Source organism: Nanorana parkeri, unplaced genomic scaffold (assembly GCF_000935625.1).
Source record: "Nanorana parkeri isolate BGI_ZX_2015 unplaced genomic scaffold, ASM93562v1 scaffold655, whole genome shotgun sequence".
In the NCBI taxonomy this organism is placed as follows: Eukaryota; Metazoa; Chordata; class Amphibia; order Anura; family Dicroglossidae; genus Nanorana; species Nanorana parkeri.
This window is the reverse complement of record NW_017306923.1, coordinates 49,783-64,453: the sequence shown is the minus strand read 5'-3', so window position 1 is coordinate 64,453 and position 14,671 is coordinate 49,783. Positions and strand designations below refer to the sequence as shown.

The window sequence follows — 14,671 nt, the reverse complement described above, 5'->3', positions numbered from 1 at the left end:
CCTGATCATCACACCTATATGAACCTATATGTCCAAAACCATGGGCATTAATATGGAGTTGGGTCTTCCTTTGTGGTATAACAGTCTCCACTCATTTGGGAAGGCTTTCCACATGATGTTGTAGTGTTTCTATGGGTATCTGCACCCATTCAGCCAACACACATTCGACAACACGGATGTTGGATGAGAAGACCTGGCTCACAATCTAAGTTCCAATTTATCTCAGGTGTTCAGTAAGGTTGAGGTCAGGGCTTTGTGCAGGCCACTCTGGATCCTCCACACCAAACTAGTCACATCATGTCCAGTGATGTGTGTGGGCTTGGTCTGAACTGGGGCATTTCTCGCCCCTTTGTTAAAGTGACATTAAACCCTCAGATTTTTTTAACATAAACCAATACTGTAATGTGCGCCTTACTGTAATTCATGGTAGTTTCCCTTCTCTTTGCTGCTCTTCCTTTTAAATCTGTATCTTTTCTCATGCTGGGGGAGAACTTCCCTTTGCAGCTGAGTGCCTCTTCCTGTAGTGCTGGCTCAGGTTGTGAACCTGCACACAGACACCATGTATCCATTGCAAAACAGAAGTTCTGCCCAGCATGAGAACAGATACAGATTTAAAAGGAAGAGCAGCAAAGAGAAGGGAAACAACCATGGATTACAGTAAGGCGCACATTACAGTATGGTTTTATGTTAAAAAATCTGAGGGTTTAATGCAACTTTAAGTGTAGTTCGGGGATGGGGAATGCCCCAGCTGCAACTGATAGGGCTGGGAGGGGGTTGTCATTGACAGTTTTGTGTGGGCTTGGCCGAAGTAGAGCAAACCTTTAATAGTAAAGTTTCGGATGGAATTCAGACCAATGTTGATCTAACAGGAAATTGGTGGCGAGATACTTTGCCAGTTCATAGTGTATGTGTCATTTGAATAATTTTGAGCATAAAGGGAAGGTGAAGGGTGGTAGCTGAAGAAGGCAGATGTGGTCTTAAGAGGGTATTTTAAGTGCTGGTGTTATAACTGCATGTCTGAATAAGGAATGGACAATATCAATGTAAAAAAAAAAAATGAAGAATGAGAGAGATGTGGTGATGCGAAAGACTTGGATGAAGAGAGGAGGTGATAAGACGTGGCCTGGAAGTGAGGGGCACCAACCAGGGATGTAAAGCTTCTTAGAGAGGAGGCCAAAGGGTTTGACCTGACACACAGGGCCGTAAAGTTGTTTCATATGTTGCCTATTTTCTTAATGAATTATGGGTTACTATTCATTGTTAAGCCTCAGGAAATAGTCAGGAAGGTGAAGTAGGTAGCAGAGGGTAGTGAACTGATGTTCTGGGAAAAGCAGCTTTGGGTTGCAGGATTTTGTAGATACAGTATGAGAAACAAGATGTATAATTGCCTGGCAGATGAGAGAGGATTGCTTTGCTTATGCAGTGCCTGTTTGCGGACTTTATAACATGCTGTGTGCTGCTATTGGTTATTTCCGTTTCTGTTATGTTCCTTTGCTGCTATGAGGATTCAGTAAAGAGAGTTATGCAAAATATGAAGCCTCCTGTCTTGCCATAAAATCCCCTTTATGATTGCTTTTTATGCACCGCGTTAATGGCTGAGGTGACCATGTTGATGTAGTGAATAGTTGTTGTCTTAGTGTCCATGAAAAAGGGACATAGTAAGAGGAGGCTTCTGAGAGTGAGGGATTGGAGGCTAATACACATGACAGGGTAAGGCACAGCCGTCCTATGAATAGCTTTGAATTTAAGTCTGCAGCCATGCAGAGCCATTAGCATCTGCAGCTGCTTGTAATTGAGCAAATAGGCCAGAGAGATCTGACATTTTCTAAATAATTTTTGTGGATAAGGAAAGCTGCAGAAGTGAACTGACCTTGTGCTGACTCCCAACTGCCTGGATCACCCCTCCTCCTGCTCTAACCACCCTGGATGCTCCTCCTGGACCACTTGACCCAGCCAATCACGGTAAGTGACACCCGAGCACCTTCCTTAGGCTAACTTAACCCTTTCTCTACCTGACTGCCTGCCCACCCTGTCATGCCGTCCTTTCGCCTATTCTTTTGCCTTTTGCTCCAGGACTTTCTGGTTTGTGCTTCTGAGTAGGGGGTTTGCAGAAATGGAGATGGGAAGGGTACATCTGTGTAGGTTATGATCAAAGATTAGGAAAGAAGATTATCTATCTATCTATCTATCTATCTAGCTATCTATCTATCTCTACAGAATCTTATAGGAACAAGCTGGCCAAGAATCAGCATGGATTTGTGAACGATCTGTCATATATAACTATATTGATCAGTGTTTATTAGGAGATAAGTTCAAATCTGAAGGTTGCAAATACGAATAATGTGGCCTTTGAAAGGCATTTAGTACAGTTCCTCATAATAGTCTGGTAGAAAGGTTCATGTAAAGACTAGAGGTGAATGTTTGTACACAGGTGGAGAACTGGTTAAAAGACAGAAGACAAATGTTGGTTGTAAATGGAGTATCGTTAGAATGGGTTACATTTATCAGTGGCGTACCACAGGGATCAGTGCTGGGCCCAGCTCTTTTCAGTCCATTAATAATCTAGTGGAAGGAAAACAATGTAATTTTGTCATTTTTTTGCTGATGACACAAAATCGTGCACAATTATTAAAACTCAGCAGGATAGCGATATATTACAGAGGAGTGTTAAAAAATAGCAACATTGGGGATTGAATGGCACATGAAATGTAATGCTGAAAAAAAACCTGAGTTTGTGCAGTAAGGCCATAGGATGACATTGCTCCATATAAAGTAAATCAGGGGTAGGCAAACTCCGATCCCCCAGCTGTGGAGAAACTCCATATCTCATCATGTATCTGCCTCTGGGAGGCAACCACCCCTGCTGCTGGTCTGAGTTTTTAACTTTTACCTGGGAAATACCAATGCAGTCTTAAGATAAATTTCAGTCCACCTTTACAGTAAATATTAATCTATTATGAAACCATGTGAATTTATATAATTGCAGACATTTTTGACAGGTTTCTCCACTTTGCACATTCCATCTACAAGAGGCAGCCGTAGACAACTTATATTGTGTTGATGAACACCACCAAACCAGCAATGGCCACCATGAGCTCTTCCTCCTGTAAGACCACCTAAGTACCTCACCTTCCTAGCCCACCCCACACATGAGCTTATAAGGCAACCACCCCTGCTGCTGGTCTGAGTTTAACTTTTACCTGGGATATACCAACGCAGTCTTAAGATAGATTTAAGTCCACCTTTAAATATTAATCTATTATAAGACAATGTGAATTTATATAATTGCAGACATTTTTGACAGGTTTCTCCATTTTGCATGTTCCATCTACAAAAGGCAGTCATAGACAACTTATATTGTGTCGGCAGGTTTTCCTTTTTTCAACGATATGCAAATGGCATGACCACTCTTCTCTTCCACCCTTCGTTTTTCTCTTGGGTACCATGACCTGTTCCTCACTCTGAGCATACAGTAGATATCAGAAAATGCATTTTGACACTTAAAACCGGACTTGAATATTTCATGCAATAAGCCAACGCTGAGCTGATCCTGTGAGGAAGATGTTTACAAATGAACAGAATGTTGAGAACGTTTGATTTTGCAACTTCTCATAAAGGGGGATTATGGAAAACAGGGTGAAAGGTGGAGTGTTGCTTTCAAGGGAGAAAAGGGATGCTGGGATTGGCACACTGACCTCCGGATGGCATCGTGCGTGACTTGTAGATCTGCTTGTCTTGTTAATTCCGGTGGGGACTTTGCATTGCGACTGTAAAAAGGTCATTGTTTGCATTCTTGTTAGGGATAAATGAAGTGGAAAGGAGAGAGGTCGGGCCTGGCTTGTTAGAAGAGTAAGTGGCAGAACGGTTGCCGGAGGGGAGCGTTGAGACATAGGCACAGTGGGGTGAGAGCTGCACTCTTCCTCCTCTCTGCTAACGAAGCCTGGTAGAGGCTGTACTGGTCACCTGTCTCCACCTTAATGTGCTATCTTTTGAGAACAATAACCTTCTATTGTCTGTCGTTTCTTCACCTGAGAAAGAAAAGAGAGCACTCCAGACAACCTTAAACCCTCATGTGCTGAACATTTGGTGAGACGTATAGAGTATATTACACATTATCAAAAATCAGTTTCATCACACCCAGGGCTGAATGCAATTTTCCCTTTTCATTTTGACAAAATTTCCAATATTTTACCAAAATTTCATTATTTTGATAAAATGCAGTCAATCGGTAAGGCAACATTAAGGTGATTTAAAGTGATCCTGTCACGGCAAAGTCAAAAGCAATGCAGTATACTTCCCTTTACAGCTGTACAAATCTTAAAAATCTTCCATGTTCCTCCTCTCATGGCAGCTGGTGTGTCAAATACTTGATTCCCCCGCACTGTGGTGGTTCCTCTCACTGGCTTGTACATCACTTCTGGACCGTTTGCATCTAGCCTGCAAAGCTGCCTTATTGAAGTTACTGGACCCTTTAAATCGTCATTAGGGATAGGTAAAGTGATTATGGCCAAATGATCAATTTCGCTATTGGTGCAGTTTCACTGCAGATCTTCCAATAGGGACACCTGTTCCAATTATAGCTGCCTAAGAAAGGATAGCCCATTGCTTTAAAAAGATCTCCTCCTGTTTCCTGCCTTATCTCTGAGACAGAAAGTAAAGAGAAATCTTACCAAAAAAAATAGCTAAACATTTTTGGCTTCCCATATTCTTCCCGTACCCTCTCTTCAACTTTCCAGTGCTATGTTATAATTAAACCTTTATGTTTTCATTACATACCTATTTTAGACCCAGTGATCTAATCACTGGGTCTCTCTGCTTCTCTGTGCAATACAGGCAGATCATAGATGGAGGGAGGGGCTGGCAGGGTGTTGTACATAGCTTCCTGGCAACATCATCACTAATACAAGCAGTGGGCTGGCTCTTGGGAGGAGTTATGCAAATATCAAAATGCTTTGATGGCTGGGATGTTAGTTTGGAAGAGTACAGGTTCCTAGGCAGGCTGCATTTGCATTAAGACCTCCTCCCTGGGTAAGGCCTACATGTGATGCCAAGCCTTCATCGTTGAAAGAAAGGAAATGCAATGAATGGGCAAGCCAGGGACAGTTACAGCCCGGGGACAAAAGGGCTAGATCAAGCTTTCTCAACACTGGTGTGCCTCCTGGCTTCCTCAGGGGTACCTCAGAATTTTGTTGTAGTGGGACTGTGATGTGAAGGGGGAAAAAAGACTGGTGTGTAGGGGAACTCTGATTTGAAAGTGGGGCTACTGATGCAAAGAGTGTTTCTGATGTGAAGGGGGAATCTTGATTTGAAGGGGCACTTCAATGTAAAGGGGAATCCACTTTTTTGGGGTGTATTAGCATAGGGTCCGCCTTAAAATCTATGACATTTTAGATTTAGGGACCGGGTGCCTTGAGATTAGAGCTGCAGCTAACGATTATTTTCAAAATCGATTAGTTAGCCGATTATTAAGTTCGATTAATCGGTTAATCGGATAGCAAATAAAATACATTTTTAAAAATGGCTCCGGTGATGGGACTATAGTTTGTATTGAGATTGCAGTCCATCACAGGAGCAAGCTTGGTGCGGTGGAAGTAAAAAAGAAAAAAAAGAAAGTGTGGTGTGCAATATAATGAAATTAAAAATTATACAGCAATAAATGCAGAATGGCACCGGCTATAGAGGACTACAAAACCCAGCAATAGTACATTATACAGCGCAATGCAGAATACCGCCAGCTATAGAGGAATACAACAAATCCCAGCAATAGTACATTATAGCTGGTGGTATTCTGCATTGCGCTGTATAATGTACTATTGCTGGGTGTTGTAGTCCTCTAAAGCTGGTGGAATTCCGCATTGCGCTCTATAATGTACTATTGTTGGGTTTTGTAGTCCTCTATACAGCGCAATGCAGAATACCACCAGCTATATAGGAATACAACAAATCCCAGCAATACATTATACATACAGTGTATAATGTATTGCTGGGATTTGTAGTCCTCTATAGCTGATGGTACATTGGTCTGTATAATATACAGCACAATGTACCATCAACTATAGAGGAATACAAATCCCACTATCCCAGCCATAGATTATAGAGCACCATGTGGGGAAAGTGCAGGCTTACCTGAGCAGTCTTCCAGCAACCTGTTTCTGAGATGGGGCCTGTCTATCGGCGGCTGTCATCCGCCCACACCTGCTCCTCCTTACTTCTTCTCCCTGCGTCCCTGTGCCGACCGTGGATTTGGGCGGGCAGTGAGCGTGAGGCAGGGAGGAGGTGTGGCGTGTGGAGCATGGATGCGGGCGGGTCTGAGGTGGGGAGGAGGTGTGGCGTGCAGCGTGTGTGGAGCCGTGAACAGGGGCAACCAATCGGAAGCCGATTAATCGATGATTGAAATAGTTGACAACTTTTTCAATAATCGATTATAATCGATTATGTCGATTAGTTGTTGCAGCCCTACTTGAGATCATGCATTTTAAAGGGTACTTTGACTAAAAAGAGGTTGAGAATACTGGGTTAGATGATGCTGGATGAAACGAGGCGGGCTCTATCTTGCTCTGACTTGCTGCAAGCTTCTAATGCACATGGTGAGAAGCTCGCAGTGTGCAGTGAAATCAGAGGAAGCCATTTCAGTCTAGGAAAGGAGTTGGTTCAGCTGTGCAAGACTGAAGCGAAGGTGGGAGTCCAGCGCTAACAATCTCATACACTTTAGGGCCTATGTCAATGAACGTTTTGTTCACGGGTTTTGCATTCTATACAAGTCTATGGTAAGGCAAAACCAGCCTAAAGCAGGTCAAATGTTCGGAATGATCTCAGAAGCATCCTAAACTGATGTCATAGACACAAGCCCAAAGCTTGCCTACACAGGCCATAATTTTGCATGCCCCGTTGACTCCAATGCATTTTTCCAAAAAGACAACATTTTGTCAAAATTTTGGAGAAATTTACCAATGTCCCAAGTTGACCAGCGGCGGATACAGTTACACCTATAACTATACTAGAGGAGGATCAATATACAAAACCGTCTCCTCGCCCTTTCCCATAATCCTCTGTTAGAGCCGGATTCAGCGCTGAGCCAGCCGAGGTATACTCCTCCACAGATTAACAGAGAAAACGGTTCTATCTGGAATGTTTTTCCTCGGGCTCATCAGGAATTGCCCTGCTGATGTTGCAGCGAGCCGACATTTATAACACCAGTAATGACATGTTCGGTGAGAAGCTGCAATGCCGCCCAGATTGAGTGAGTAATATCTGTTTCCATACAGACGTAGCCAGCGGTCCGCTGAGAGAGCTTCTGCTCCGACTACGCCGCCGGCATACACAATTAGCAGCGAGGTCTGCCAGATGGCTGGATTGGGGAAAGCTTAAAGCCTGAGTCCACCTTTGTAGCATTTTTCTCTGAGACGTCCTCGCTCTGCTTTCTTCATATCATCATTTATATTTCATGACCTTTCTTGCGTGTTTCCACCCTATTTTTACAGCCTCCGCCCACTTTTTTATACGTTACCACCATATTTCTACATACAAGGTGCATAGCATAAAAAGCCGTTTCACTTCAGTTCAGCTCACTCCAACCTCACTGCTGAACTCCAGGCACATATAAAAATACCAATTAATGGAGTCATGGGTGCAGGGGTGTCCCTAGACTTTTTGCCGCATGAGGTTGGGGGGCTGGTGGTGGTGCACTCAGGGGGGGTGCTGGGGGTGGTGGTGGATGGGGGGAGGGGGATCCTTGTGGTTTACTGGGGATGGGGTGCTGTGGCTGCACATTACCTCTGGCTTCGACATCCCGCCCTGCTCATAGACATCACTTGTTGCCAGGAGCTGGGCAGAACACCGGCTAGAGCATCACTGAAAACTCTGGCCGAAAAGGGGGCAGCAGGCACAAGTGCCAGCGCCTCCTCCACATAAACCGAAGAGATGCTGCCTCAGGCTTACGCATTATAGGGATGGCCCTACATAGAAGAGAGACTGGGATCACTGGGAGCCAATCAGGTGAGCTGCCGACAAATATGGACAGAGAATAGGAGGATAGAGCAGAGGATGACCTCATCAGTCTGTTGATGTCGCTTCATTGGCCATCACTGGCAGGGGGTGACCAAGCTACGTTGCTGTAGCTGTAGTAGAGAGAAGCCAGGTCACCAGCCTGGCTGTGCTATCTGCTATGTGAACCCTTTCCATGAGTGCATGCATAAGAGGTGCTGGATCTCCAAAATTATAAGCCACCGTCTTATTTATTAAGATGAATTGTTTTGGTGAGGCAGCTGTGACCAAAAGCACCCCCAAAGAGAGGAGGGGGGGTCTTGAGAAAGATCCAAAGATATGTAAAACATAGCAAGGGGGCCACACCAATAGAGCCTGGAAGGATATTATATTAAATGATCAACAGTATAAAAGAGCCACCTCGTTTTGGGGTCCACACACTCCTGCTTGGACTTGGAGTGATTTGGAAATATGTATAGATCTCATATGTTGGCATGAGCATTAAGTGCCACATGGAGCTGGAGCTTCATGCGGCACTATCTGCTCATACTAACTGATTTGGGCATTGTTGAAGTCACATTATACTTAAGCCCTGATGAAGGGGTAACCCAAAACCAGTTGACTTTTTTTACATTGTTGATAAATCAATTAAATAGGCCTCTGGACTCTACTGTTGTTGAGCTTTTGCTATGTTTTACACATCTAGGTGGTGCACAGTTGTGCGAGGGGGGTGCACATAAGACAGTCTGCAGGTATAATTGTGCCTAAAACAGGAGCAAGCACTGGGGGCTGTTTGTCTAATACCTGCAATGCTTTTTACACTTCATATTCATAATGTATTGCTACAAGTGCTTTGATTTCCACAGTGCTGCATGTTCTGGGCCACTGATGGCACACGACGAGAAGGCCTTGCGCACAAGTGCTAACAATTTCTTCCGATTTTTAGCAGATAACACATGCAGTTTCGATGACGAGAAGCTGTGCGGGTTTGTGCAGGATAAGGCTGACACCTTCGACTGGATCCGCCAGAGTTTGAAGACGAAAGATCCCAAGAGGACCGTGAACACGGGGCCAGATAAGGACAACAGCGGCACTGAGGAAGGTACGGGCAATGTGGAACATCCGATAGGTTTAATCAGTGATGTACCGTCATCACATTAGGGCTGACAACCCTCCAGAAATGTATGGAGAGGCCGTGAAAGATGCAACCGTTTGAGGCTGTCTATAAAAATAAACGTCTGTAAAACATATTCATTCTATTTTAAGTGTAAGCCCAACATGCTGTTCTAGTCACTTTAATTTAAAGTGGACCCGTCATTAGAAATCTTGTCCCATGTTAGGTGCGTGCACGCTAAGTAAAGTGTAGGACATCCAGGTTTTTATTATCTCTCACAGAGATTACTGTACTCCTCCTGACAATGCCTTCATCTGCTTTTCTCTCCAGAGGGATGGAGCCATCTTTGTTCAGGCATCATTCAGGGTCACCATCACCCGGACTGAGATGCCGGCTCAGAGATGGCTTGCTACAAAGTTTTAATGTTGTATTTTGATCACTGTGGGAGGGGAGATTGGGGAAATGCTTCCTCCTGCTTGCAGCAGAATGATCACTAGGGGAGAGGAGACTGATAAAATGTTTCATGCTGCCTGCAGCAGACTGATGACATAATCTCAGCCTAGGCAAAGTCACTGCGAGAATCTCAATGATGTTTTTTTTAATAATAAAATCTGAAGCTTTCCTGAAAAATTATAATGTTGCTGTATATTGTGACATGCCAGAATTGTAAAGTTAGTGACAGGTCCTCTTTATCTGTTGTATAAGGATAGAATAATGTGCTCTTCCCATGATGAGTCACATAGTTGCAGTAAATGTTGCCAGCAGTATGTTGGAGCTTCCAGTCACTCAAAAAAAGTCCACTTACTGTGCCTCCACCCACGCACCATATGCCCATCTACTGCTATTTATGTTTCCATTTCATATTTTTGATACATATGTCAGAAGACCACAGCTGCCATATTCCACTGTCATGTGTGTCACAGGGAGGAGATACACAGATTCGCAGCTGGTGGGTGTGACGACATGGTGATCAGTTTATAATTTAAATGTGTATTGGTGTTGGGTTATGTTTGAGTGCGTTATGTTGTGTGACTTGGTTATGGAAAGACTATCAGCACCATCCCTCGTTATCTCCCATTGTACTCTGAGGGAGCTCAGAACAATGACATTCTGGCCAGGCTCCTACTATGGCTGTCTGGAGTTCGTTAGCAGGTGGACACCTGTGGTGTTGAGCAGACCGATGGTCTGGGAGGGGAGGGGGGATGTGATGGGATTATATTCTGATTTCATCACTTGCTGTATATAAGTTTGTGCAGTTGCTCAATAAATCAGAGTTTGTTTACCCTACACTCAAGCCTTGGCTAGTGACTGGGGAAACTGGGAGCTACAGATCAGCGGGTTCCAATATCTCCTCAGCAAGGAAGAAGACAGCGGCGGACATACTCATCCTGAGTACGGGGGTCCGTCACAGTGGGAAAGGAAGGGAAGAAAGGGTTTGGAGGAGGGAGAGATAGAGAGGAACGGGAGAGGGGTGTGGAGGAGGGAGAGATAGAGAGGAAGGGGAGAGGGGGTGTGGAGGAGAGAGAGATAGAGAGGAACGGGAGAGGGGGTGTGGAGGAGATGGGATGTGGAGGAGGGAGAGAGAGATGGGAGGGGGAGGAGGAAGAGAGGTGGGAGGGGGAGGAGGGGATATGGAGGAGGAAGAGATACCGTAGGAGAAATAAAGGAGAAGAAATATAGAAATAGAGTGACAGAGAACAGAGTAAGAGATAGAGAGGATGTAAGAGGACAGACAGACAGACAGACAGAACTGTGATTGGTGCAGGTAGCGCTCTGGCATTTGTCAAATATATTTGGTTAATATAAAATTCAGGAACTGAATTGCCTTCCAGATGCATATCAGACAGGCAAGGGCTCTCTTTATGGTTTTGGCCTGGGCCCCTATCCACAGCCCTGAGGACATGGTAACAAAAATGGGCAAAACAAGTCACAGAATATGGCGGTTACAAGATTAAAGGTGACAACACAGGTCCAAAACAGAATCCATTCCAGTCCCTAAACTCTTCCCCCACATATGGCGCTGGCTGCTGTGGAGAGTTCAGGTCCGTAGTTCTCCAGAATGGTGACAACATGGCTGAGATTTCATGCTGGGATCCCCAGAACTGGCCGGATCTCTACTCTCTGATATTCACACACACTCCAAATGGTGCTCAGGTTTTTGGAATCGCAGGCATCGGAGTGAGCCAACATCTGTGAACAACCATATGAGCCACGGCTGGCTGTTAGGGGATCATCGCTGTTTGGGCGAGGTCTATACAAGAGCCACTTTCCAATAAAAGTGCATCTATTCTAGACCCAAGAACATAAATTACAAGCAGTAGTAGTGATTCAACAGCCCCGGATTCGATTCACAAATCTTGCTTATGATTCGTCAAATTTTGCAGCAAACTCCATTGAAGTCTATGGGAGGTAGGATGTTGTTGTTTAACACGGACATTTGTAGCAAGCAAGCTATTGTCAATCAAAAAGCACGAGAAGGCGGGCACTGCCATGGGGGACATGTACCAATGGCAAAATCTTTTTTAATAATACTGTGCAGCAGGAAGAACGCTTTTTCATGCAACTTCGAGGGCGACAGTGGAAATGCACAAATCCTTTAAATTACAGGCTTGGGGCTCCAGATGTATGCGATCCTACAGAACAGGGTATCAATGGATATGTAGCCCACCACTGCAATCTACAGTATGGCACTGTATAGAACTGTATAGCAATGTGTAGCACTGTGTAGCACAGTATAGCACTCTAACCTACTCTATAGCACCAGTGGCGTCACAAGGGAGGTGCAGGGGATGCGGCCCACACCCGGGTGACACCATTGGAGGGGTGACACCAAAATGACTGACAGTTATCAATGAGATGACCCCGCATGCGCGATAACGTAATCGCGCATGCCCAATGTCGTCACAGCGGGGCGTCACCCAGTATCTGCTCCGGGTGACACCCGGCCTCGGGATGCCCCTGTATAGCACAGTATAGCACTGTATAGAACTGTATAGCAATGTATAGGAATGTGTAGCACAGTATAGCACTTTATCCTATTCAATAGCACAGTATGGAACTGTATAGCAATGTATAGCACAGTAAGCACAGTATAGAACTGTATAGAACTGTAGAACAATGTATAGCACTGTGTAGCAGAGTATAGCACTTTAACATACTCTAGGGCACAGTATAGAACTGTATAGCAATGTATAGCACAGTATAGCACTGCATAGCAGAGTATAGCACCGTATAGGACAGTATAGCACTGTATACCACACACTGACAATATGGATTCTGTAAGCCCAGCCTATTATAGTGAGGGGGCTGGGTTACCCATTCCTATTGACTCTTGCTCTACTCTACAGCTGGCCATTGGAAAAGGCTAAGCAGTTTTTTTAATGGGTTGTTCCTAATTCCTGGCTCCATTACATTACTTACTTATAGGCCAATAGTTGGGAATTTGTCCCAAACGTGCATTTCTGGGATCCACCTTTAACCCAAGTAGACCAGAACTTGAACCTCATTGCCAACAAGCAGCAGTAAATTAAATAAAATAAATAAAACTTTTTAGCAATAAAACTCCATCCTTGATCTCTAGTCAGTTGCTCCATCTAGTTCTGGAGAGAAAAGCAGATGAAGGCATTGTCTGGGGGAGTCATGTGATCTCTGAGAGAGGTAATAAATACCTGGAAGAGTTACAATGACACAATACTGAGCATGCATGGACTTCACATAAAATACCTGAAGACAGATCCACCATAATAGTCTCTCTGCATGAAAAACCTTATTTCTGTCTACCCCTCAGTTCCATTTGTAGAGGTGTGAAGACCTTCTGAACTTACCAGAGCTGCTTTCTTCCTCCAGGTTTCTTCATGTTCATCGAGGCGTCATCACCACGGAAAGCAGGGGACAAAGCGCGTCTACTCAGTCCCATGTACAACGTGACATCGGGCAAACAGAGGCCCAAAACACCATCTTATTGCATCTCCTTCTATTACCACATGTGGGGGAGGCATATAGGTGAGTCACCTATTTCTATAGAGCCAACTTATTTCGGCTAACTAATCGATTTTGAAAATAATCGTTAGCTGCAGCTCTATTCTATAGTGCTGTACACTGTTGTGTCTCAGGGACAGAACATTTGGAGAATCTTCCCAATTGGTCACAGAGAAAACTAACAAGAATTCCAAACATTCCCTAATTCCCTATCCTATCCCCCCCAAAAAAAATACGCTTGGGCTGGAGGTACTTTTTTTTACTTTCTGAATAATTTGTTTTGGATCAGTGAATCAGAAACTATTAAAGAAAGAGGTAAGGTTGGTAGCCAAGCAACTAGCATTTTTAAAAGGAGCAGCCCATGTGTAACAGATTTGCTTTAACCCTTTTGCTGCCATCGACGTAATTGTTACTGGCATTTAAACAAACTCACAGCCACTATAGCAGCCAGGAGATCGTTTACATTTTTCCTCCAGACTGCCGACGCTCATGTAGAAGTGATTGGGGTATCTGTAAGGTATGAACACTGTAGCACAGGTCTGAGCACCTTTGGGCTCATGGCTGGTAAACACCGCTCTCTCTGGGCAAGGAACTAGCTAATTAATCTCAGTGTGTGCTCAGTCAGCTTTAACAGAGCACAGAGAGGACATTAGGGGACATTCTAATAGACCTCTGACGTTTGGGGACATTCAAATAGACCTCTGATGTCTCATTTTAATAGACCTCTGATGTTTGGGGACATTCTAATAGACCTCTGATGTTTGGGGACATTCTAATAGATCTCTGATGGTCTCAGTCTAATAGACCTCTGATGTCTGGGGACATTCTAATAGACCTCTGAGGTCTCTTTCTCATAGACCTCTGGTGACTCATTCTAATAGACCTCGGATGACTCATTCTAATAGACCTCTGATGTCTGGGGACATTCTAATAGTCCTCTGATGTCTCTTTCTCATAGACCTCTGATGTCTCATTCTAATAGACCTCTGATGACTCATTCTAATAGACCTCTGATGACTCATTCCAGTAGACCTCTGATGTTCCCTTTAAGCCCAACTCCAGGGAAAGGAAAACTATTTCCTTGCAGTGGGGCTGCCCTGTACTGCAAGTGTTAACTGCTCATATATGTCTAGGGGACAGGAAAAAACTATTATACTTTCCTGATCCCCACTCACCCAACAGTCGACACTCTCCTCTTGGTGTCCTCACATACAATGCAGGGCTATGGAGCCTGCATTGTACAAGATGACCCCAGCAGTGCTTAGACTACCGGAGAGAAGGGGAGGAGAGGCTACAGCAACTGGACTAGCACCTGGCAGGAGCCGGGTTTCCGGTAAGTAAAATTGATTTTTCCTTTTCCATAGGCATAACTGAGCAGTTAGACATTATGACCATTATTAGGGTAAAATTATAGTTAAAGGGAGAAGGGGAAGAAGGAGCTAAATAGGGCTGATTGGGGTAAATAAAGGGTCATAAAGGGTTAAGTAGTAAAAGAAACAACTTTATTTTCCCTTTGTAGTCTGCTTTACCTGACACCATATGCAGATCAAAGCTCTTCCCTTTGATCTGCAGATGAATGACACGGGGGGGGGGGGG

General features: G+C 44.4%; 1 protein-coding gene across 4 annotated transcripts in view; it reads left to right on the top strand.

Moving 5' to 3' along the window:
* MDGA1 (MAM domain containing glycosylphosphatidylinositol anchor 1) overlaps positions 1-14,671 on the top strand; it is a 235,469-nt gene that overhangs the window by 190,537 nt on the left and 30,261 nt on the right. For 2 of the 4 annotated variants that reach the window (XM_018563338.1, XM_018563336.1), the window contains 2 exons: positions 8,933-9,085; positions 12,944-13,099. In XM_018563338.1, coding sequence (XP_018418840.1) covers positions 8,933-9,085; positions 12,944-13,099 — 309 coding nt within the window. Of the gene's footprint in view, positions 1-8,929; positions 9,086-12,943; positions 13,100-14,671 lie in introns of all 4 variants that reach the window. The other 2 variants (XM_018563337.1, XM_018563335.1) reach the window with 1 other exon arrangement.